The following is a 25,722-nucleotide window of genomic DNA, read 5'->3' as shown; positions in this document are numbered from 1 at the left end:
TCGTCGAGACGTCTCAAAGCGCTCCACAGGATAGACTGTAAAGTGAATGGACTGTATATTTTGTCGGCGAAATGCAGCAGCCGATTGCGCACAGCGGTGTCCCCCCCCACCCCACCCCCCCCGCACACACCCCCACACACACACACAAACAGCCGTGGATTGAAGTTACCCATTTATCAGTGTTTTTTTTCCCCCTTTGAGGGCTACATGGGTTCTCAAAACAGTGTCCGTGGCCGGGAGTGTGTGAGAGGCTCGGAGCAAGTGTCAATCATCGGGAGCGACAGGCAGACAAGGTTAGCGTTAACCATTTGCTGACTCCTATTGTGAAACACCAAATCACTTTAGAGGCCGCTTCTCCTGCCTCACGGTTATTATCCCTCGTTTGCCACCAGTCTCTGTGCTGTGCTGTGCTGTGCTGGGCCACCACCCCCCAGCCCCAGCCCCAGCCTCCCCGGTGCGGTGTGGAGTGGTGAAGCTTCTGCTCGCAGACCTACCCACAGCCTCGGGTTACAACAGCCCGAGGGAGGGGGGGGGTGGGGGCGGCTCTGCGCTGAGGCTCAGGCCTGCCTGCTGCTGCTCCCGGTACTGTGCTATTGCCCTGCTGCTCCCTCTGCTGTGGCCGCGGAGCGGTTGTCTGCGCTCTTTGTGTTGCTGTTGTCTGTGCTCTTTGCGTTGCTGTTTGCGGTCTGGGTGTCTGTGTGGAGCGGCTCTCTCTGTTTCGCTCTGGGTGTTGTTGCTGTTCCTGCTGTGTGTGCGCGCGCGCACGCGTGTGTGTGTGTGCGTGTGCGCGCGTGCGCACGCGAGAGTCTGCGCTCGTGTTTCCCCGTCCTCCTCCGGTGCTGTTGCCGTTTCGAGGCGGGTTCCTGCTGTGCGAGTTTGCCGACCTGCACTGCACTGTGAGCCTCGCCTTAAGTCGCATCGGTTGGGACCGGAGGTGTCGCAGCGACTTCTGCAGAGCGCGAGTCACGTCAAACTCGCGTCGGAAGATAAACTCCCGAACGGAACGTGGGCAGACGCGTGACGGCCGGGCGGCGATCCTACGAGATATCCGGATCAGGCTTCTGCCAGCTTGGCCGGATCTGCCAGCTTGGCCGGATCTGCCAGCTTGGCCGCGCTCCTTGTCGCTGTGCCCCCTTTGCGTTGCTGCTTGTGCCGCTCGGCTGTTCCGTGGAGTGGGGGGGGGATGCCTGTGGCCATGCTGCGCGCGAGGCTGGCACTGTGGAGCGGGGGGGGTGTTAGGGCCTGTGGAACTCCAGCCCGGGCTGGCGGGACCTGGAGACGCCGTGGCTGCCTTCAAGGATCCGGCAGCATCTTCAGCACAGCCAGGACGGACCGCTTTGGGGCCATCACTGTGCATCTCGACCACCAAGACCTCCCACGGCAACTCGACCTACGCTCCTTCCAGAAACTCCTGCATGGCAAGTAATGGCGGTGAATTACCCGCCGATCTACCCGCTGTCTTCCCCTCACACCAGGACATTAATCGTCATTATTCTCAACCACAGTCCCGTGCGCCTGTTTCGGGTGGATGTCAAAGATCCCAGGGCGCTCATCGGAAAGAGAAAGGAGTTTACCAGTGTCCCAGGCGATAATTCTCCAGATTAATCGGAGAATTATTAATTCACCTCACGCCTTTTGTGGGACATTTGCCTGCAAATACTTTTGTTTTAAAACAAGCGCACAGATATACTTCCATAATCGTCCTTGTTGTCACGTCTTCGAGACGTCTCAAAACGCTGCACAGAGTACACTGTGAAGTGAATTGACTGTATATTTTGTGCCAATCGGGCACAGCATTGTCCCACAAACAGTCCATACGAATAAAAGTTGTTGTTAATCTTCTATCTGTCAAGTTGCTTTTCATGTGTGACCCCTGGAGCCGATCTCTGGTAATATGGATTACCACAATTTCCCCCAAATGTATAGCGCATGAGCATAGATTTCAGTTTGTATCATGAATATATGATACTTCTTATTTCTTGCGGCAGAAGGTATGGGTCATAATATTCACACTAGTGAAAAGGCAAATTGTTTTTATTTAAGTGCAACGTTCATTAGAATAAAGGCTATAACATTCATTTTAGATTTATTAATCTTACCTCCGTGAAATGGGCGATTTTTAATCGGAAGTCCGTTGGCGATGCACGTTGTGTCGTCAATAGTGTGAATCATTTTCATTGCGTCCTCCATGGTGGGAAGATGCATCAAAGTGCTTCACGGTTTTTTTGTGGAGTGTAGTGGCTGTAATGGTTTGTAGGTGTTCATGGCACCAATTTACACATAGCAACATCCCACAAACAGCACTAACACCGGGAGAAACTCCCTTCTCTTTTGCGACAGTGCCGTGGAATCGTTACCATCCACCTGATGAACCCAACTAATAAATGCATCAACTCTTTAAGATAAACAGTTAAACTGCTGAATATTAACTCAGGTCTCGCCTCAGTTGAACACTGGGTTAATGTTAATTCACAGCATGAGGATTACACACAGAAGCAACTTAAGCACAAATAACAGTTCGGTTTTTAATCGACAGTTTTCTTCCAAACCAAGGACTGTATTTTCGTGATCAGCATTTGAAAACTACAACCTCAATACAGCACTAAGGTGCAAAGATTCCACTCATTTATCACTCCTCGGGTCACCAGTTTGGTTTGTGAGCCAAGCACTTTGTCAGACCGCCTGCTAACCCCCAGCTTATGATTTACTTGTTTACTGACCTGGAGTTAGCAGCTTTGATAGAATTCTTCAGTCTCTTCCTGAAACGCTTATGTCAACGCAGTTGGGATGAAAGTTGATTGAGAGGGGGAACACACTGAGTGACGTGTGCTGGAGTGTGTGCGCGTGGCTGTTGTCCGAGTGCGTGGCTGTCCGAGTGCGTGTGTGTTTGAGTGTGTGTGTTTTTGAGTGTGTGTTTGAGTGTGTGTGTTTGAGCGTGTGTGTGTTTGAGTGTGTGTTTGAGCGTGTGTGTGTGTGTTTGAGTGTGTGTGTGTGTGTTTGAGCGTGTGTGTGTGTGTTTGAGCGTGTGTGTGTGTTTGAGTGTGTGTGTGTTTGAGCATGGGTGTGCGTGTGTGTGTGTGTGCGTGTGTGTGTGTGTTTGAGTGTGTGTGTGTTTGAGCACGTGTGTGTTTGAGCGTGTGTGTGTGTGTTTGAGCGTGTGTGTGTGTGTTTGAGCGTGTGTGTGTTTGAGCGTGTGTGTGTGTGTGTGAGTGTGTGTGTGTGTTTGAGCGTGTGTATGTGTGTTTGAGTGTGTGTGTGTTTGAGCACGTGTGTGTTTGAGCGTGTGTGTGTGTGTTTGAGCGTGTGTGTGTGTGTTTGAGTGTGTGTGTGTGTGTTTGAGCGTGTGTGTGTGTGTGTTTGAGCGTGTGTGTGTGTTTGAGTGTGTGTGTGTTTGTGTGTGCGTGTGTGTGTGTGTGCGTGTGTGTGTGTGTGTTTGAGTGTGTGTGTGTTTGAGCGTGTGTGTGTGTGTTTGAGTGTGTGTGTGTTTGAGCGTGTGTGTGTGTGTGTGTGTGAGTGTGTGTGTGTGTTTGAGCGTGTGTATGTGTGTTTGAGCGTGTGTGTGTGTGTGTTTGAGTGTGTGTGTGTGTTTGAGCATGTGTGTGTGTGTGTGTGTGTTTGAGCGTGTGTGTGTGTGTTTGAGCGTGTGTGTGTGTGTGTGTGTGTGTTTGAGCGTGTGTGTGTGTGTGCGTGTGTGTGTGTGAGTGAGTGTGTGTGTATGTGTGTTTGAGCGTGTGTGTGTGTGTTTGAGCGTGTGAGTGTGTGTGTGTGAGTGTGTGTGTGTGTGAGCGTGTGTGAGTGTGTGTATGTATGTGTGTGTGTGTGTGTGTGAGTATGTGTGTGTGTGTGTGAGTGTGTGTGTGTGTGTGTGTGAGTGAGTGTGTGTGTGTGTATGTGTGTATGTGTGAGCGTGTGTGTGAGTGTGTGAGTGTGAGCGTGTGTGTGAGTGTGTGTGTGTGTGAGTGTGTGAGCGTGTGTGTGTGAGTGTGTGAGTGTGTGTGAGGTGTGTGTGAGTGTGTGAGTGTGTGAGTGTGAGTGTGTGTGAGTGTGTGTGAGCGTGTGAGTGTGTGAGTGTGTGAGTGTGAGTGTGTGTGAGGTGTGTGTGTGTGAGTGTGAGTGTGTGTGAGGTGTGTGAGTGAGTGTGAGTGTGTGTGTGTGTGAGTGTGTGTGTGAGCGTGTGTGTGAGTGTGTATGTGTGTGAGTGTGTATGTGTGTATGTGTGTGTGAGCGTGTGTGTGAGTGTGTGTGTGAGCGNTGTGTGTGAGTGTGTGAGTGTGTGTGTGAGTGTGTGAGTGTGTGAGTGTGTGTGAGGTGTGTGTGTGTGAGTGTGAGTGTGTGTGAGGTGTGAGCTGAATATTGATCTGCCTGAATACTGTATGTTTCACCCACTCCTGGTTTTGTTTTTCACTTTGTGAAGCTGTGTGGCAGCGCACGTTAGCGCACTGCCCTCCCACCTCTGGGACATGGATTGGATCCAGATAGCAGACTGCTGGGATACAGCTCTTTGCTCTCCTGCAGCCGAAAGGGGCCCTCAGTGAAATAAATGTGTTCGGTCAAATGGCAATCTCTGTCCTCTCTGCGCCACCATCGGCCTCTTTGCCTCCACTCTCTGGAACTCTCCGCTGAAACCCTTCCACATCACCGTATCCCCCACTCTCTCCCTGCTTTCAAACTCCAACTTAAAAACAACCCCTTTGCCCGAGCCCTCGCCTGTTGCCTCTCTTACCCTCTTGCTTCGTTTTTTTTCTGGACAGCTGGGTGTCGGACGCACGCGGAAACCCATCGCCTCTTAAGCACGGCGATGGGTATCCGCGTGCGTCAGACACCCAGCCTGCCCCAAAAATTCTCTACCCATCCAGTCTCCCATCCTGCTCTCGCACCCACTCACTCAGGGTTAAAACGCTTCGAGACGGTTTTCTGCACGAAAGGCCCTGCCGACGAGGAACTTGTTGTTGGCGTTGTGTAACAAATGCAGACATTGTGATCCGTGGGTCCGTCGCCGAATTGGCTCAATATTAAATGGGTTGTTTTTTTTTAAAAAAAGAAACAAAGGCAAGAAACCTGCATATCAATTCCCGGGGACAAGATTTCACAGCTGCCATTTTAAGAATCTGCCTGTTTCCCACTGGTTTCACATTGTGATGATATTTCTAAAGTCTCTCCGGATTTGGGAGGTGAATTTCGTGCTTGTCTAGGGGAGGGATGTCAACTGTCGGGAATGGAAATTTATTTCCGGTTCAGGAACCCACTGTCCGAATCAAACGTTCCCAAGACACGTATAGCTCAGACGTGGCTGAGTCTGACAAACAGCCGTGGAGTGAATGGACCAATTCTATCTGGAGGATTGTTGGCCAGGAACACCGGTAGAAATTCCCTTCTCTGGTGGTGACATGGGATTTTTAACATCCGTCCAATTCTGAACGATACGTCGGTTCAACGTCTCATCTAAGGGGCACCACCTTTGAACGTGCACCAGCTTCTCCCCCCCAGTGATGTACTGGAGTGGCAGCCGAGTCTGTGAGCTCAAACTTCTGATGCGAGGCTTGAACCCACGACCTTCTGATCCCAAGGCGAGAGGGTTACCAACTGAGCCGGTCTAAAGACGCGGACGAAAATCACATCTGCAAGGCTGACAGTCGGGTAGAATATAATAATAATAATAATAATAATCCTTGCATTTGATGTAGCATCTTATAAGTAAGTGCAAGTTGTTCGTTGCTGTTCATCACGCCTTCGAGACGTCTCAAAGCGCTTCGCAGAATGTCCTGTAAAGTTGACCTGACTGTGTATTGTGTGGGCGAAGCAGAATTGTAACCTGTTTTGTGCCGTTTGCAGATTCGCTGGAGCGTTGGAGAGCAGAAGGGAGGGTGGCCGTCTGGCTGCGTGTGCCCATTCTCCAGAGCAGGTTTATAGCTGCAGCAGCTGCTGAGGGCTTCACCTTTCACCGTGCAGAAAAGGACTGTTCCACCCTGGCCCTGTGGCTGGCTCAGGGGCAGAGCAGGCTTCCTCCACGTGCCACGCATCAAGTCGGAGTAGCGGGTGAGCAATAGCCTTTTCTCCTCCAATTATTTCGTTCCCACAAAGTGAGCATTTTTTTAAAAAAATCTATTTCCCGCATTTCTTTGCAATGAAAATCTAAATAATTACATGTCTCATCCCTTTCTAAGCGCTCTGAGACGCTACCCCGCATGGAGGGCGCTATATAAGTGCAAGTTGTTGTTGTTGTTCTATTATTATCTAGAAAGGGATGACACAAGTCATTATTTGGAGGATCCGGGTTCGATTCCGGGGCAGGGTGAAACCTCAGGCAAGTTTCCTTAATCCACACAACTTTGTTTATCTGTTTATTCTTATCCTTATTCTTATTCTTACTATTAATATTATTATTATCTAGCAGTACGCAGGAACTCGGTTGTTAGTCAATTGGAGGATTGCTTTCCAGGAGTAACAATCCCTTTAGAAAAATGTGGTCACTCAAACCACGACTGATTGTGGGACACTGCTGTGCGCAATTGGCTGCTGTGTTTCGCCCACAAAATATACAGTCGATTGACTTTAGAGTATATTCTGGAAAGTGCTTTGAGACGTCTCACCAACGTAATAAGGGCTTTATCAAATTTAAAATATAAAAAAATGAACACACACAAGTTCTTATTATGGTTATAATTATTATCTGGTTTGAAGACTGTGCACAGTCTGATGCGTGGATTCTATCAAATGTGTTTAAGTTAGTTTCATAGTTAACCTGATTCACAATGGTTTTTAAGGTCTCCTAAAATAAATCATGGCGACCGGTTCATTGTTGGTCAGCAATGGACACGAATTGTTCCGATACAGGCTTTTTAAGCTCTTTCGTTAACCGAGAAACATAAAATGGAAAACTAAAATTTATGTCTAGTTATCAGAAGCTTCCCTTACTACACACAAGTTCTTTTTAGACCAGGGAGCTCATGGTAAGGAACCTGAGGGCACTCCCCCCCCCCCCCCCACCTCTCGGCCTCAGCAGATCTGCCCCAGGGTCTCCGATGCTCCAGATGCACGATTTACCAGCGCTAAGATTCAATGCAGTTACCTTTCCCTTCTCTTGCTGGCGATTGGGACAAAAGGAATCCGGTTAGGAGATGGGATTATCCCAGGACTGTAAGTGAAAAACAATCTTTGCATTAGATATTAGTGCCTTTCACATCGGGAGTAGGTGTCAAAGAGCTTCACGGGATTCACTGTAAAGTACAGTAACTATGTATTTGTGGGTGAAAGCAGCAGTCTATTTGCATATAGCAATGTCCCACAATCAGCGATTGATTTATCTGGAGATTATTGATCAGGACCCTGGGAGAAACTCTCTTCTCTTTTCGAATAGTGCCATGGGATCGTTAAGGTCCACCAGGACTGTTTAAAGTCTCATCTGAAGGAGAAGTTATACCCCTAAGTCAGGTATTCTATTGATATCACTTGCCCTCAAATTCAACCAAGCTACTGTCCTATTTATTTTCCCCCAAAAATTGGCAGAACAAAAGAAAACCCAAAGGAAATTCACGGTATTTGTTGGCTGTTTGATTTGTGAAAGTACCACTGATGGAGAGGAAGCGGCATCCTGGTGAAAAGATTCCTTTTTTTCTTCACGATAAAAACTCGACCGAAGTAAATTCGGAAGGATTGATTTATTGATTTATTGATTTATTGATTTATTGATTTATTGATTTATTGATTTATTCATTTATTCATTTATTTATGTATTCATTTATTCATTTATTTATTTATATATAACGTGGAAAGTGCCGAAAGCTATTGTTGTCTGGCGATTGTTCGCACCTCTCTGTTTGCAGCAAGTTTTACACAAGAAGAAGAAAAAAAGTGTATATTTAAAAAAAAGTACAAGTGTAAGAGGAGCAGTTCTCACCACAAGCAGCGGGCGGCAGTGTTCGAGACGGCTGGCGCGGTTCAGTTGTTTGTCCAAAACATGTTTGAACATGTTTTTCATTGGTTTTGGCACCGGGGGGGAAGAAACAAGTTAGAATAATTTCGTAGAGATGACCTACGGACTGCTCGCAAAATCTTGCACACTGCAGCATGTCCAAATAGTGAGCTTTATTAGTTCTGTGGCTGAAAAAAACCAATGAACAGAAATGTCGCTGGCTTGGGAGAGTCTTATTGAGCGTTTCCAGACAGAGCGAGACAGAGTAGGGTAACATAGGCTCATCCCCGTCGACTGCCCACCTCCCCCCTTGCTGCTCTCGCACACATACACGCGCCTGTACAGTCAGTCGCACGCAAGAAGATCTCAGTCTCGGTCGCGTCACTGGGGAGGCCCACACAGAGCGAGGGAAATGTCTGAGGGATGAGTTGTCAGACTGAGTAAGGCTGCAACGTCCCAGAGCCAAGTGAGTTCCTGCCTTCTCGGACAGAGAATGGGGCAGAGCAAAAGGAGACCAGAGGAAAAGGGTCCGAGCGTACGTGGCTGACGCCTAACTCTCTCTCTCTCTCTCTATACCTCCAACCTCGATTCCAAGACCAATGCTGTTCTGACTGATTGGCTGTCAGATATCGCACTGGATGAGCTCTAACGTTTTACAACTCAATGCCAACATGACCGAGGCTCTCCTGCTTGTTTCCGTCACCTCAGTTGCTGACTGCACCCATCTGCCCGGGTACTCACTCGTGTTTTGCGTGACCTCTCGCTGAACACCAGATGCTTCATGTCATCTGTCTAAATCCACCACACCACTGTAGAGCGAGCTTTCACCACTCTCTGGCACTCCATACCAGTGTCCCTCTGCCTTACCCCCCACTCTCTATTTTCACCTTTAGACCTACCTCTTCAACTTTGTTTTAACTATCTTTTCCCTCCCTTCTCAGTTGTTGTGTTCCTCTCCCCCCACAACCGCCCCCCACCCCACACCACCACCCCGGGCCAGGTTGTGAAGCACTTTGAGAGATTCTCCTGACGTGAAAGGGGTTATATAAATATAAATTGTTGTCATAACATCTCAAAGTGCTTCACAGGTCATTACTGTAATGCGGTGACTGTGGGCTTGCAGGTAAACAAGCCAATATGCAGGCAGTAAAGTCCCACTAACAGCCATGAAGTGAATGACTCATTTTAACAGGAGGGTCGATGATCAAGAGCCAAGAAGACATCAAATAATGTCCTGATATCATTAACGCCCTCGTGAGCAGGAGGCTGGACCTCGGCTAAGCGTCTCACAGGAGAACATTGCAAAATTTTGCCCCCATCAATGCACTGAAGGGTCAGCCTAGTCCGTGAGCCAGGAATAATCTCCATGTTGTTGATGTGAGGAGTTTTGAAGCTATGCTTATTTGTGCAATGGCACAGCGCATGATGTCTGTCTTCAGGATGCTGTTTACCATCCCTTACAGCTCAATCAACTTCTACTTCATCTATACGTTAAAAAGCTCTACTTTCTGCTGACAGTGTTTACTGTAGACCTACACTCTGCTCAAACCATTTAAACTGGCTGCAGCTGGAACTTACTATAACATCTGTTTTTACTCTGACAGACGATTACGGCTATCTCTTGGGTATAAAACTTGCTTTTTGCCAGAAAGGAATAGAAAGCAAGTAAGAAAGGAGAAGAGAAAAGGGGAAGTCAGTAAGTCGGTGGGATAAAAATGAAAAACTAACCCAAGGAAAGAAAAGATACGAAGCGCTTTGGGATGTCTCAACAACACGATAAGGTGCTATATCAAACGCAAGGGTTATTATTATGACTATTATTGTTATTATAAATCACTGTTCACCTACCTCCGGAGCTCTTTCCTCCGCAAACTCCAGATCATCCAGATCTCCGCAAGCCCATCACCCTCCTCCTCGCCAGGCTCCTTTCGCTAGCAAATCGACTTTAAGATTTCAGATGACTCCATGGCTTTGCTCCACTGTATCTGTACAATCCCCTGCTGCCCTCTTGCCTCGTCCATTCCCTCATTCTGCCAATCATATCCTTCGCCCCCTCCATCCCAGCGTTGACATAAAAGCAGTTAGCCGCTTTGCCCCGGCTCTTTGGAAGTCTTTCCCTAAATCCTGCTGTCTCTCAGCCTCCTTCTCTGCTTTCAAATTCAACCTTAAAAACTTGACACGCTGACTTGGGCCTTCAGTCACCTCAGTCCCTTCCTCTCCGCTCCCCCCACCTCCTCTGAGTTCCTGCTTTGCTCCCACTCTGTAAAGTGCTTTGAGACATCACCCTGTGTGACAGGTGCAATAGCAGAAAAAGTTGTGGAACGCCTACTTTGCTGAAATCAAATTGAAAGCATTTAAGACAAATTTATAAGGAAGGACATTCGAAGCTAGATTCCCATCTAGGCCTGACGCTCTTGTAAGTTTTTATTTGTGCTGTAACTCAGTTACCCATTTCCCCCTTTTAAATTTGATCTTGGTCCAGGGCCCTGAAGAGACCTACACAACAACAACAACTTACATTTATACAGCACCCTTTACATGGGGAAGCATCTCAGAGTACGTACACTAGTACTCTGTACAGTGCGGTCGGGTTTGCCCTGTATGAATTGGAGGTAGCACAGTTACTTTCTGTTCCTCAGACATCGGACATCATTCTTGAATGTATAGATAATTCCAATATATTTTTATTGTCAGACGTTAATTGGACTGACTGCCAAACCGGAGACAGGAAGGTGTTTTGCTCAGGAAATAATTAATCGGTTAGTCATTGCTAAAGTCCCAACATGTCCTGACATAACTGAGGGTATAAGGCCAAACCACAACAATAAACTGACACGCTCTCTTTTCCATGTAAAGTCTTAAAGTGCCCCGCCTACGTAGTTTGGCCCAAACTTTAGCTAAGAGAAATAGGAAGTTGTTTGTTTTGAATGATGGACTAAATCTTTCATCTGGAAATGAATGTCATCACTATGGTATTTGAAGCATAACTTGATATTGGTCAACTTTTTTTTTACTCTGTTTCTTTCCTTTTGTCTTTCCTTTAGATGTGTCAGCCTGGCTCAGTGGTAGCATTCTCGCCTCTGAGTCAGAAGGTTGTGGTTTTAATCACATAGTCTAAGATGACACTCCAGGGCAGAACTGAGGGGTTATTGCAATGTAGCAGGTGCCATCCTTTGGTTGAGCATTAAACTGAGGTCCCGTCTACCTGTTCAGCTGGACATTAAAGATCCTATGGCACGACTCAAAAGGAGAAAGGAGTATCTCCCGGTGTCCTGGCCAACAATCCCCCAAATAACATTGGTCACTAATTTCATGGCTGTTTGTGGGACATTACTGTGCGCAATTGTGCTGCTGCGTTTGCCTACAAATGCACAGTCACTTAATTTGATAAGTCCCTCCGACTTGATAAGGCACTAAACCAAATGCAAGGATTATTGTAGCCTCTGCCTTGTACATTCGCACCCCTCTCTGAACATGTTGAACTCAAAATTCCTGACACTATGTCCCTTTCAACTTTCTTTCCATAATCAGTCCTATTACTGTGGAACTTCTTACTTCTCAGTCTTTCCTTTCTCCGACAATCTCCAGGCTTTCAGTAGCCACCCTTGGTGTTTACTTAAGCACCATTTGTTTCTTAAGTCTATCCATCCTTGCTCCTGTATTTTTTCAATACATGTTAATGATCTAGATTCACAGCCTCTAAAGAACAATGTTCACACATTCCAAACCATTTCCTGGGTCCTCACTGACTGGATCGTTTTCCATAATTTAAGTTCCTTAAATTTTAAATTACAGTTAGAAGATTACAACACCAACAACTTGTATTTATATCGCGCCCTTCACGCAGGGGTAGCATCCCAGAGCGCTTAGAAGTGAGATTAGGAAATGTGATGTAACAAACCGGCGGAGCAGGATCAATGGGCTGAAAGGCCTCCCTTCCTGCTTCCACGGTCTAATCTGTGCTGCCTTCAAAAGCATTGCCATTTGCAGCCGCATCTGAATTTGGTGCACACAGAAAGCTGGATCTATTAAAAGTAAATTGTACCCGGAAGAAATTGCATGCTCTGTGTGTCTGAAAATACTTTTAACAGTAAATTAAAAAGGCCAGACATGTGTTTGGGACATTATATTAAAGGATTGTATTTCTGAAAACATTTTTCCTCTAATTTTCTCTCTGGTTTTGTAGCTGTGATTCCTTTCCTGAAGCTGATAACTCGTGTTGGGGTATAATTCTATAGGCTGGGGAAATAGCTTCTGGTAACTCATCCAAACTACTGCTCTTCACATCTGCGTCTGGAGAAGCCTTGTCAATGGGCTGTTCAACTCTGGGTGTGACAGCTTAGTGCAATCCTAGACTTACACGTGTGTGGCATCCACCACTCGAGGAATGATGATGGCATGCGTCGCAATAGGCAGCCAACAAAGTGGTCCATGCTTAAAATGTTGTACAACTCCAAGCCCTTTGGGGCATCCCCCGATGTGAAAGGCCCTACATGAGTGTAAATCGCTTTGTAACAGAATAGCAGCATCAGTGAAGCAAACCAATGGATGTTACGTGTGTGTGAACGAGGCGAGAGATGATCAGATAGCTCGTGGGGCTTTGTGAGAACCGCATTTGTAGATGACACAGACAATACGGACTGAAAGCTAATCCTCTGCTCACGACTGAATGGGATATACTGTGTCCCATCAGGAAAGAAAATATCAGTATACGATTGTAATCAAATAAATAATATATCTCATCAAGGATTTTTGCGTTCTCAACATGTCGGCTGTATTGTGAGACTAATTATTCAGGAGGTGTCTTTTCACAAGATCACAAGAAAGTTTCAACTCCATTTGATCCTATCCTACCATCTTCCTATCATAGGAGCAAATTGTTTCTTAACTGAGCCCAGAGTTTTTAAATCCTGTTAACTCAGCTAAGAAACAACCATTGCAATTGTTTATACATAACAACTGCTGCAAATTTCACAATAATAGCACTTACATTTGGTAAAATATGTCTCAGATTGGGAGGACTTCTCAAAGTGCTTCATAGGCTATCCTGTAAAGTGGAGTGACTATATTTTTGAGGGCACCTGTGATTTCCTTTTGTATAAGGGTCTCCAAGCAGGTTTTGTGATTTCCAAAATTTCCCATGTTTAATCTCTGGGTCTAATCTCCCTGTTGCCCACTTGCTAATAACTTCATCCTCCTTGGCAGGGAGGTAAGTGGGGTCTCCTTGGAGCGTATTCCAGAGCACTGCTGATGACAGCACAGCCCAGCCTGGCTCATTGGCAGGACCTGGAAGGGCAGACCAGTCAATGGGGACAGGGAGTCATCCCACTCAGCTCCTGTTAACCCTGCAAACCAAAGCCCTGACAGGTAGGGTGGTCCTAATGCCTTTAAATTGACACCCTCTATCCAGATGAGATCAGTGTTCCAGTTGAGTTCCAGAGCGTTAGCTCGAGACAACTCTGAATAAATTAGATAAGGTAGTTGTATAACTAGATTTTTGCATTGATCCTGTATTGATTGCTGTTGGGCAGAAGTGGGGGATGGGGGGGAAACAGCAAAATCTCAAAATTCATTGTGGTATGGGTTATCTGCCTGGTCCTCAGTACAGAAACTATGATACATATGTTGGGGGATGCAAGAGGCCACGGTTACAAACATAGCTATTACATCAATCCAGGAAATGTCCCATTCAAGTGCCAATTGGCTGATGCTCCACTGCTTCAAACCAAGATCAAATTCAGGTCATTGGAACTAATCAATCATAACCATTCCATACAATAATTTGCAGCTGATCAGATTCAGGGGTGGAACAATTCTCAAGTCTTGACCAGCTGTGAGAAGTTTTTGTTTCATAACAAATTGAACTTCCAAAAGCAAGTTAATGCATAAGCGTCCTGTAGGGTAGTGGTTAGAGCACTCGCCTCGCAAGCAAGAGGGCCCCCGGGTTCGATTCCTGGGCGGGGCAAAACCTTAGGCAAAGTTTCCTTACTCCACTTGTCTCTGTTTACTCGGCAGCAAGTAGGAACTCAGTTATTAGTCGATTGGAGGATCGCTTTTCGGGCATAATAATCAATGTGTTAAGGCATTATATCAAATACAAGGATTATTATCATTATTATTGGTTTCTTGGTCAGGTTTAACCATCAAAACCAAGATTGAAACCAGTGACTGTTCAGGTTGCACAAATGTGAACTTTAAGAGTTCTGAATGTACTGAGCCCGAAAATTGTATAAGTTGAAGTTTGTTTTTCCACCAAATCTTTATGAGAATCAAAATCTGATGGAAAAATGAACTTTTGCTTCCTCTAAACCCTCGGGTTCCTCCCGTCTGTGTGCCAGGAGTCTATGCTGCTCTGGATACTGGAAAATAAATTAAGTGTTTGGATTCAATCTTTCTTCATATTACTTAGTAAATGTTGCACCGTTGGATATTTTCGTAATGCATTTTTTAAAATATATTCTCTCCTCTCTTCTACTGATCATAGAATCTTATTATTATTTTACAACACAGACTGAGGCCATTCAGCCCATTATGCTTGTGCTGGCTCTTTGAAAGAGCTATCCAATTAGTCCCACTCCCCTGTTTGTTCTCCCAATATCCTTGCAAATTGTTTATTTTCAGGTAAGCATCCAATTCCCTTTTGAAAGTTATTATTGAACGTGCTTCCACCACCCTTTCAGGCAGCGTATTCCAGTTCGTAATAACTCGCTACGTTAAAAAAAATTCTCCTTATCTCCCCTCTGATTCTTTTGCCAATTGTCCACTTTAAGCAGTGCCAGGGCTCTCCAATACTGTCTAAGTCTAGACAGTAAGCAGGCTCATGGGGGGAGGAATGGAACACATATTTTCCAGCAGGTCAATGATTGAAGTCTAGGGTCAAAAACCCTGGCCCAGAGTGACTGAGCTAGATTGTAACACCCTCTTCAGAAGTAGTTCTAAATGCAATTTGTGGCAGTCAATCGATGCTACACCAAACTATAGGGACTATACATCGTGATTTGATCTTATTGATGGCAGGAATGTGTGTGTTATACCACCAGGAACATTCTCTTTCTTGTTTGCCGTTCACTGTGTAGGTGCTGTGTTGGATGAAGCCAATGGTAAAGTTCTGGTTGTGCAGGACAAGAACAAGGTGAGTTGATGCTCGAGTGGCATTTGATAAAAACATCACCTAGTCGTTGCTGGCAAAACATCAACCAAGTAACACAATCATACAGTGATCTGTCAATACCTGTTCATCAGGGAAGGCCTCTAAATACTGCATATGTACTACTGCACTGTAGTCAGAAGGCTGTGGGTTCAAATCCCATGTCAGAACTTGAACTCACGTAGTCTAAGATGACACTTCGATGTAGCAGTGGTGGTGGTGGGGTGGGGGGGGGGGTATCATTGTCAGAGGTGCCGTCCTTTGGATGAGACATTAAACCGAGGTCCTGTTCACTGTTACTTTTTATGAATATTTAATTTTATTTGAAGCTTGTGGACATTAATGGAAATCAAATCACAGTTGTTTGTGTCAGTGACACACTGTAAAACACGCTCAACATGTAGGAGGTTACAGGGACTTTTCCAAGGAACTCTTTTAACAGCTATTACCAGCTTAGGATCTTGATCCTGCTCATTCCTGACATCTTGCTGCGGAGAACTTCAGAAAGACATAAAAACATCTTGTAAGAACTGAGACTAAAAGCCACTATTTCTCACACAGCGAATTTCTTGTCTCCAGAAACGGGGGCAGTGGGAGAGGAATGGAGTTTTTAATAATTTGGCAGTTTTATTATCTCCAGTGATAAGTATCACACCACTTACTGCATTAAACCCCCTCCCCCACCTCCCCTCACCCATGCAATGTGTTTGTTGAAACTGTTGTCATTTTTTTGCACATCTAAACTCACTTAAAACAAATTACAGGTAGTGTATTAACCAAAAGGTTACGTGCCACTGGGGGCTGCATATGCCGCTTGATGTCTTTAGATATAGAGTTTGTGAAACAGAGGAAACTGCTTGTGGAAAACTTGCCATAGTTCACATATGACTTTGTCTGTCTCTCTGCAGATTTAAAGTCAGCAGGTATTTAGGGCTGAACTGTCTGGACAAGTTAAGGTGACCTTGTTTTTATTTTGCACTTTCCTCCCCTCCCTCCTCTCCTGCAGAAAGCATTTGAGTTTTTTTTCTACTGTTGGTCTGCTGCTCGCTCTCGTATTCAAATCCCTTCACCCCTCCCTCCCTCTCCGACCTCCTGACTCCCCACTCCACCACCCGGTGCCTCCGCTCGACTGGCCCCGGCTCCTGCTCTCCCTCGCACCCTCCGCCCCACCATCGGAGGTCGTGCCTTCAGCCCCTACGCCCCGAAACTCTGGAACACTCTCCCTCAATCCCTCCGCCTTGCCCCCTCTCTCTTCTTTTTCAAGGGCTCCCGCTTGAAGATCTTCCTCCTCGACTGGTGCTTACGGTCACCCCCCCCCCCCCCACCACCCGAGTCAGCCTCCGCCATTGTTAAGCGCTCTGAGACGCTGCCCTCCATTGGAGGGTGCTAGACAAGTGTAAGTTGTTGATGTTGTTGTTGAATGTTGTGCTGGCAGAATGATACATTATCGAAGTTACCAAGAATCCATCTAACTGTTCAAAAGTGGACGTTAAAGATCCCATGACACTGTTCGGAGTTTCCCCTAGTGCCCTGGCCAACAATCCCCCAAATAAAAAATTGCTCAATCACTTCATGACTGTTTCTGGGACATTTGCCTATAAATACACACTCTTTACAGAAGACTCTGTGAAGCTCACAGAAGATGATTCAATGTGATAAGGCCCTATATCAAATGTATAAAGTACTGTAACTCATTGTCTCAAGTGTTTTGACAATTTTCAATGCGGCTCTTTGTATCAAATACAAATATTATTATTTATTACTTCCGCTCCCTCCACTTTTTGATCCAAATCATAAGTTGTAGTAACAAGGGGAAAGGAAAGAGAAACAATCAGTTAAAAAGGAAACGCAAGCACTCAGCGACCAAACCACAAGTCAGTGCTGTTGTGTCCTGCCATTAAAACTCACTGGCCTTCTTGTGTACACACGTCAGACTGGGCTCTGTGCAGTGTCACAGCATTGGGCTGGGACTGTGTTAGTCCAACATCCACCTCATTATCAAAATGATGAAAAATCCTCATCAACTCCTCAGGAGGAGATCAAGATTTACTTTTACATTTGCTGGAGACTTGACGTGCTATAACAAAGTTTACTTTATAGCCGTAATTTTGTAATGGGCTTCTCGCCATCCCCTACTTTACACATATTTGTTTGTGAGAGAGAGAGAGAGAGAGAGAGAAAGATTTGTGTGTGAGAGAGGCCAAAGGAGAGGTGTGTGTGTGTGCTTGCAAGAGAGACACCACAAAAAATCTCAAAACCCTTCACAGTAATTATTGAAGTGACTGTGTACCTTTTAGGTGTACATGGTAGCAAATTATCACACAGCAATATCACCCACAAACAGTCATAAGGTGAATGATCAATCTTACTTGGCGGATTGTTGACCAGGACACCGGGAGAAACTCCCTTTTCTTTTTGAGATCTTTAAATTCCACCTGAATAGGCAGACGGGACCTTGGTTTAGCTTCTCATCTGATGGACGGCACCTCAAACACACAGGCACTGGAGTGCCAGCCTTGCCCACGATCTCGGGACTTTAATCAACAAGAGGCAAGAGATTTTCTGTCACCATTAAGGAAAGACAGAGAGAGCGCGAGAGAGAGAGGAAAAGTCAAATGAACTAAATAGGGATTTTTTTTTAGAAAAATTGCTATTTCCTTGACATGTCAGGAGACAAGATGACAGCAGGAGCTTTGTGCAACCTGAGGCAGACCCTACTTATTGATTAAAAGTATGGAAGTCATTTCTGAAGAGTTTGTCAACAACATCATTGAGGTAATTGAGTGCAGGCTTTCCGTTGCCAGAGGCGAGGTTCAAAAGTAATTTGTCACTGGGTAACTTTCCAGTCGTACCAACCTCCAGATTGCTGCCCTGAAGTGAAACCAGAAGCCCGATACACCTCAAGGCCTGTACTGTTCAGGAAGGTATGTTAATGAAGATTGTGAAAGAGGTTATTCACAAGAGTCCTGCATTTTATTATTTCCTGTCACCATCAAGGAAAGAGGGCGAGAGTGAGGGAGCCAAGGACACAGGCACCTACTGTTGGGAAGTAAAAGGCATTAAACAATATATTTTTTCAGTCTTGTCAGACTGCTCTCAACCTCACTAGGTTGGGCCCCCGTATGTCTCGGACAGTTTGGCAAGTCACACGGAGCTTTTTGGCAGGCACTTGAAGATAGATTCTGCTTTCTGGACGCAACAAGTACTCAGCTAACATGATTCCTTAAGACTATATACTGGATAGAATTTTTTTTTGAAAAAAACTCATATTCCTGTGACCATAGGTAGAGATAAATGACACACCGGTTTGACAGTGTGGTCCAGGGCTCCGAGAGGTACTTTCTCTCTGTGAAGTGAAGAAACTCTGCTAAGGCGGTGTGTGTACGTGTATCGTGTGTGCGTGTGTGCGTGTGGAGCTGCTGAAGGTTTGTAGCCAAAGATAAGCTGAGCAGCTGGCTCCAGTGTATTAGTGAGGAGCTCACCCACCCCAGCCACCCACCCAAACGCACACTCTTACTCGCTCACGTCACTCACTCGGTGCATTGCAGTGAACAGGAACCCGACCCATTATTGCTAGGACCTGGCCACACATACACACATTTTGCAGCGCTTGTTGAGGAGGAAACCCTGGAGCGCTGTTATTCCAATCGCAATCCGCTCAGCGCAAACTTGTTCATAGTTCGCCGTCAGGTCGCTTCGCTGCAGTTTCGAGCTGCTGCCGACGAAGCAGCAACTAAATTATTCTCAGCCCTGGGCCAGCGAAGAGAGCCAAGAAAGAGCAGTGTGCGTTATGGAGCTGGCACACAGTCCAGGCACACACGCAGGGCAGGGCAGAGAGGGAGGGGGCTGTGTGCTGCGTGCAGAACCGGTGGGTTTAGGAGTCAAGTCATTGTGTGGTTTTTTTGCCGACCCCCTCCCCGTCCCCACCGATGGATGCAAATGTAGCAAACAAACAACAAACAAATTGCATTTATACAGCGCCGTTCGCATCAAGGGGATGTTGCAAGGTGATGGACAGTCAAGGGATCAAGAGGGGTGAGGGGGTAGGAGGGGTGGGAGGATGACCGAAGCCACGGTGAAAGAGGAAGGTCTTGAGACGGGCCCTTCTCATATTACTGCTTAAGAACTAACCCCCACCCCCCGCCTGCTCCACCCACCCCAGTTTGACGCAAATCCCTGGTTTCTTGAATTCAGTGCGAGAAACTCAGCCTCAGCTCTCCATGGTTCAATCTCAGTAATTACTCTTAAGCAGAGACACAAACACACATACATACATACATACATAAAATAATCTCACTTCAGAGCTAAGTTAGCAATGTTAACATAAGCACAAGTAAATTGCCGGAGTCATGAAATCATAGCCATGTTGCTTAAGTTTTCATCTCTTGTTGAAGCTGCTGCTGCTGTGTGTGTAATGGAAAGTGTATTGCACTCAAGGCCCTTCAGTGAACTGGGAGCAGTTCCAGCGAGTTTCATGATCCATAGTCTTCAAAGTATGGTCTTAACTCATAGCCCCTGAATGTATGTGTGTGTGTATATATATATATATATATACAAAATTTAGAAATGTGCTTCTTACGCTAAGTATTTCTTAACCCCTCACCTGGGCAGATTTTTAGATTACCCAGAATTGGCGGAGAGTGTGTTCTCTCCCCTCAAGTGATGTTGTCGAGCCACTCCACTCGTGAAGATATATCTGACAGCATGCAGTGGTTATTTGCTACTTATCCTTGTCCTTTAAAATCTAGCGTCTGTGTGTTGTGACAATTGTAACTGCTTTTCATAAAAACAAGCAACAGGCCCAAGGCAGAGTGGGTCTGTTGATTGCAAAGCCAGTTACAACAGGTGCCACCGGCCTCAGCCTGTAACAGTAGAGTATGACAGGCCATTGACTCCACACCATGTTGGCCAGGATAACCCTTCCTGAAAAAAACACAGCTGTTCTCATACAGTGGAGGATTGTTACCTGGAAATGATTGCAGTCCAGCAGTTGTGGGCTGGTGAAAGATTGTTTGCCATGAAACCAAGATCCCTGTAGGCCAACACATGTTCCCTGTATTGGAAATGACCCCTTACATTCATTTTACACTGTGGAATTAACAGAGGTATTCTGTTTTCAGTCCTTTTGTGCGGGTGTGTGTTGGATGGGTGTACGTGTTGGATGGGTGTACAATAATACCAATACTTGCATTTGATAAAGCACCTTATCAAACATCTCAAAGTTCTTCACAAAGTTACTGTACTGTGTAGTAAACTGTGTGAGTCCACTCTGAAGGATGGATCACATTTGTCCTGTGTGTGATTGTATAATTGTTTGCACTGTATTGTCGCACCACAGCAGTGTAAGTGCTCTGAGATGCTCTCCTGAGTGAAGGGCGCTGTACGAATTGCAAGTTGTTGTTTGGTCATCTGCAGTCATTACGATAGGGAGAAGATAGCAATGATTGACTGAGCAGCCCAAATGATTGATCTGACTCACCCCCGATTGACTGTTTAATTGCATGAGGTAACCTGGACTTTGGGATTTTCAAACAAGTGAATGTGATTGTGAAATTCCCTGTCCACAGTTAAACCGTTAAATTCCATGTCGGTTAAATAGGCATTTACTTCCAGTCCTATTTAGACACCAATAATGGAGATACACATGTATTGATTTTAATTGTGCAAACATTAGATATTTTAATACATGCTTCCTTGGTTGCACAGACAAGACACTACACAAAAGATTCACCATTCCACAATGATATATATATATATATTTTTAAAAAAACATTGTTTACTGGTTTTGATTTGATACAGAAGTAAGGTAACAATATCTGACTATTTAGCAACATACCAAGTTAATAGCAGGACAACGTTTAACCCAATACAATACAGTACAGTACTACAAATGCCAATTTGTTTCACCGGAGAACATCAACACACCAACACAGTTCAAAACAAAAGGCCACTATTGAAAACTAATAAGAATGCATTGGTATGAATATAACCATACTGCAGGTCTGTACAGATTTCTAAACATAGCAGCTTGATTCATAATAAATCAACTTCTCTATTCTCCCTACTCTCTTATTTAACTAGCAGCATTGTCAATGTTTCTTTATAAAAGAGGAAACAACGTCCCTTTTGCCGATCTCAAAAACACATCACCATTTCATTTGCTCCTGGAGCGTCAGTAGAATGAAACACTTTCACCATTTCACATACGTTTTGTTTAATATATAGAATGAATGCCATGTTAAGGCCCCATTGCAGCTGCTTAATCTGCTTAGTCTAAAATTAACAGAGCCACAATTTCTTTTTTCTTTTTAAACACAAAAGCTTTACTGCAGTTTTTTCAAAACTTTAACAAAATAAGGCAACAAGCAGTTTCTTCTATCACATTTAACAGTTTTAACGTTTTACTTTTAAGTGACTTGCACTTTATACCATTATTACTTTTAAAGGCAAAGAATGCTTGGAAGTTTCCAGGAGGTTTGTCCGACCCAGGGGAAGATATTGGTAAGTAAAAGTACATATATAAATAAAACAGCTTTAAATGAACAATGTGTCAGCCTAGAACTCGACTAAAATAATAAATAATAATCATCATCCGTGGATTTGATAATAGCGCCTTATGTCATCAAAACATCTTAAAGCGCTTCACAGGATTTTACTGTAAAGTGTAGTGACTGTAGAAGAACACGGCAGCCGATTTGCGCCCAGCGTTGTCCCACGGTCAGCCAGCAAGTGAGTGACTAATTTTGTCTGGGATTGTTGGCCAGGACACCGGGGACAAACTCCCTTCTCTTTTCGAATAGTGCCGCGGGATCTTTAACGTCCTCCCGAACAAGGGGGACGAGATCTCAGTTTAACGTCTTATCAGAAGGACGACACGTCCCACAGCGCAGCACTTCCCCTGACCACTGCAGTGTCAGTGAACTGTGAGCTCAAAGCCCCAAAGTAGGTAAACCCACAACCTTTTCACTTAGTGGTAAGAATGCTACCAACTGAGCCAGGCTGACATTATACCATGATCCTCCTCGACTTATAATCAACTATCGACGTATATAATATATAATATATATATATAAAAAAAATCAAAAAATGATTAAAAATCTCAAAATGTACATTTTGTTTTCATTCACTATGACAATTTCTTTCCGTTTGAACTTTTCTCTCAGTGTGGCATCAGCATATTGGTCGCCGTTTTAACCACTTTCTCCAGTAAAACAAATTGCAGATCCGGTTTGAGACCAGTGTGTTAGAATTCACCAATTATATTTAAAAAATAAACATTTGATCCTTCCGCACTGAACTATTTACATGAGAGAGTAAGAATAAGAAATCTTAGTACCAGATAAAAAATACATTTTATATATATATATATATATATGGGTGCTTAGAAAAGGCACAGTTTGTCAAATTCAATGTTTAGAAGTATATGAAAACTCAGTTGGTTGATAGGAAAAATTCCAATATGAAACCGTTACGTAGGAACACATTTGCCGATGCTGTTTAAACAAAAAGTATCTGATAAAATGCAAGTCTGGGGATTTATTTTTCTCTCTCTTGATACATTCTTGTTTAAAAATAAATAGCAGAAATATCATCGGTTTGTATTTATTGGGAAAACTTGTTTTGAAACAAAGGATTTAAGCCATATGTTGCATTTATGTTTTTGTTGTATGCATTGCTATTTGCCATACATTAGTGGAATATCTGTTGCACACTATTCTACTATTTTAATGCTGAAAGGGACGTCCTCCCAACATGAAAGGCGCTATACAAGTGTTATTTTGTTGTTGTTGTTGTTGTAGATGACTCCTCAAGCTCAGTCTTATTCAGCAGATTTTGCAGATCGGGAAGTTTGCTTTGACTTCGATTCAAATAAAAACCTTAAGGATTTTCAGAACGACAATGCCAACCGAGAGTCGGAACTTTATAATTCCCTTATTTTTTTCTCCTCAAAAGGTCGATTTGAACTCCTCGTCAAATGTGTCCTCGGGAGAACACACTGGGTAATTACAAAATGGTTTCAGGTGCAGTCTAATTATTCCAGCCGTGTCCTTTCTAGGGCTTAATTTGGGAGATACGGACGCTGTGTGGATGCCATTATCATCATAAAGCTAGAGCTGTTTTTCAGATTTACCTCTGGATGTTAATGTAAATATTCGCTTTGGCTGATAATTTACAGTGTTACTGTACAGAAGAGACCATTTACTGCCCCAAGAGGGGAAACACAAGAGTTCTCTGTGGTTTAGCTGAGAGTCTATCGTATTAAAACAGTTAGCATCAGGGCCTGTCCGAAACATTTCAAATACCGAGCTGCAAACTGGGAATGGTTTGCTTAGAGACGGTTTGGATGAACTGTCTTACGTAGCGACTGGACACAGGCCGATTGAACTTCAAAATATGCTTTATCACCAGTACAGCAGGGATAATGCTGAAAAGTGAATGGAAAGACAAGCTCGAGATAAGTAGATTAATGAAGAGTCATTTAACTTAGCCAACCCTCTGATGTAGGCAGGCTGCAATTTTAACGGCACGCGAAACATAGGAAAGCAGGGACAGAAATCAGACCATCAAGCCTGTTCCACCATACCCCCTGACTATTACCTTCGCCAATCTCTCTCTCTCTCTCTCTCTTTAAACATCCTTATTAATGAATAGAACAATCCAGAATAATTTTCATCTCCACATCATTTCATTACTCTCAATGGCAATAGTTTGTGTGAAACACATACTTGAACCTGCACGACTCGTTTTCATGTCATCTTCGAAGGTTCTCGCTTCCGACCAGGGCTACAGGGTTTGGATTGCTGTGATCTTACTGTCTCCAGCATTAATAAGGTGACAGTGGAGACAAGTCAGGTACTGGCAACTCATGTGAACTAACCCACCAAATAGGAACTAACCCATCAAACAACAACTGCTGTGCAACCTCTGGGCTCAGATGGGAGGGCTTCAATGTGTGAACCATCATTCAGTTTTTTCTCTCTCTCTCTCTCTCTCTCCTCCCTGGCATAATGATTCAATGTAGAAACCATGTTGTTTTTGTTGGGTTGTTGTGTTGTTTTTTTGGGGGGGCACACAAATTTACCAGTTTTTAAAACAGGGTTTGGCAAGATGCCAGTTCATCCACATCAGCCACGTTTATAGCTCGGTGATGAGGAGCATTGGTTCCTGAGCGTGTTGCCCTGACTCAGCGGCCACATTTATACGATAATAAAATCCTTACAATAACACGCGCATTTGACCCAGCGCCTTATCACGTCGTTGAAACGTCTCAAAGCGCTTCACAGGATACACTGTAAAGTGAATTGGCTGTGTAATTTGAGGACAAAACACAGCAGCCAATTGCGTACAGCAGTGTCCCACAACGGTTGCAAGACCTACTACAGGTCTGTCTGTAGCGGAAAGTTAAAGAAACAATTTGGTTTCATGAGATAAGGAACTCTTTAAATCATGCAGTGATCTTGAAATTGTGGCTCATTCCTTCTGTGTTCACTAATTGTTAAAAATAAGAGTGAACTTAATAGTCTCGGTGGGGCTGAGAAGAGGAAACACAAAACCACCCAGCACTGCACGAAGGGCCTCAAGCGATCGCATTAATTGGGATCGGATATCCTGTAAATTGTACTTTTTAATGGTTTTGACAAGAATTCGGTGAAATTAAATTGTATTTTTTTTTAAAAAACTTCAGATGAGATCCAAAATTCCACTTCTTAGCCTCCAAGGCCATTATTATTTCGAAACAAGACTGTGCACAGAATCGTGTAAAATCCTTAAATTGAGACTTGATTTGGAAGCCGGTTCGTTTTTAAGAAGTGCGGAAAGCCAACTTCCAAATTGAGACTGAATTTTAAGAATTTTCCACAATTCTGTTCAATCTTAAAAGACGAAAAGGTCCTAACGCACTAAGGCTGGGTGGAATTTTGGGGCTCCGGCCCGCAAAACAAAATGGGAGTGGCAAGGGTGAAGATGGTGGGAATCATGCTCACACCTCCGAGGACTGGATCTGTAGATGTTAATCCTATATTTCTAGAATGACTCTATAAAGTTGAATGGGATACCTGCCAATTTTATTGCTGTACACTACCTTTGGCAAAATGCTTCACGTCCACATAAAAGTTAAATTTGGCTGACGATTGCGCTTGCAGGAGAGACTGCTGTCCGAGAAGTCTTTGAAGAGACTGGAGTAAAGACAGAGTTCAAGTCGCTTTTAAGCATTCGCCAGCAGCACAATCACCCGGGGGCCTTCGGCAAGTCCGACATGTACATTGTTTGCCGTCTGACACCGGTGACATTTGACATCGACTTTTGCCAGGAAGAATGCGTGCGGTGCGAATGGGTGGATCTGGAGGAGCTGGTCAGGTCCCGGAGCACCACACTTATAACCAACAGGGTGGCCAGGCTGCTCTTCTATGGATACAGGGAAGGCTTTGAGAAAATTGACCTAACCGTGAGAGAGTTTCCAGCAGTTTACACTGGCCTTCTCTACAAACTCTATCACAAGGAATTGCCAGAGACTTATGAGCGGCTGAAGCAAGAGCCATTGAAATAGGTTTTGGAAGAATGTGGCCAAGATTTTTTTTCCACCCACCCATGTCTAGGCAAACGAGAATCGTTCCGAGTCGAATAATAATAATCCCTTGCATTTGATCTGGAGCCTAATCACGTC

The 25,722-nt window shown here is 44.7% G+C and overlaps 1 protein-coding gene across 1 annotated transcript; it reads left to right on the top strand.

Annotated features, from left to right (window-relative positions):
- Nucleotides 1-338: 338 nt before the first annotated feature.
- On the top strand, nucleotides 339-25,722 carry nudt6 (nudix (nucleoside diphosphate linked moiety X)-type motif 6). The gene is made up of 5 exons (XM_007908281.2): nucleotides 339-1,418; nucleotides 5,833-6,036; nucleotides 14,989-15,044; nucleotides 21,506-21,560; nucleotides 25,202-25,722. The coding sequence occupies exons 1-5, from the start codon at nucleotides 1,184-1,186 to the stop codon at nucleotides 25,603-25,605; spliced, it is 954 nt and encodes a 317-aa protein (XP_007906472.2). The 5' UTR covers nucleotides 339-1,183; the 3' UTR covers nucleotides 25,606-25,722.

The sequence above is a fragment of the Callorhinchus milii genome, unplaced genomic scaffold (assembly GCF_018977255.1).
Source record: "Callorhinchus milii isolate IMCB2004 unplaced genomic scaffold, IMCB_Cmil_1.0 Scaffold1, whole genome shotgun sequence".
Taxonomy (NCBI): Eukaryota; Metazoa; Chordata; class Chondrichthyes; order Chimaeriformes; family Callorhinchidae; genus Callorhinchus; species Callorhinchus milii.
Note: the sequence above shows the minus strand (reverse complement) of the source record. Positions and strands in the feature narration are given on the sequence as shown.

Excerpts from the sequence above, each read along its gene's own strand:
- nudt6 (XM_007908281.2), top strand. The coding sequence starts at position 1,184 with ATGCCTGTGGCCATGCTGCGCGCGAGGCTGGCACTGTGGAGCGGGGGG. Across the intron at positions 1,419-5,832 it reads CTTCCAGAAACTCCTGCATG|ATTCGCTGGAGCGTTGGAGA; the intron begins GCAAGTAATGGC and ends TGCCGTTTGCAG. Across the intron at positions 21,561-25,201 it reads CGACCCAGGGGAAGATATTG|GAGAGACTGCTGTCCGAGAA; the intron begins GTAAGTAAAAGT and ends TTGCGCTTGCAG.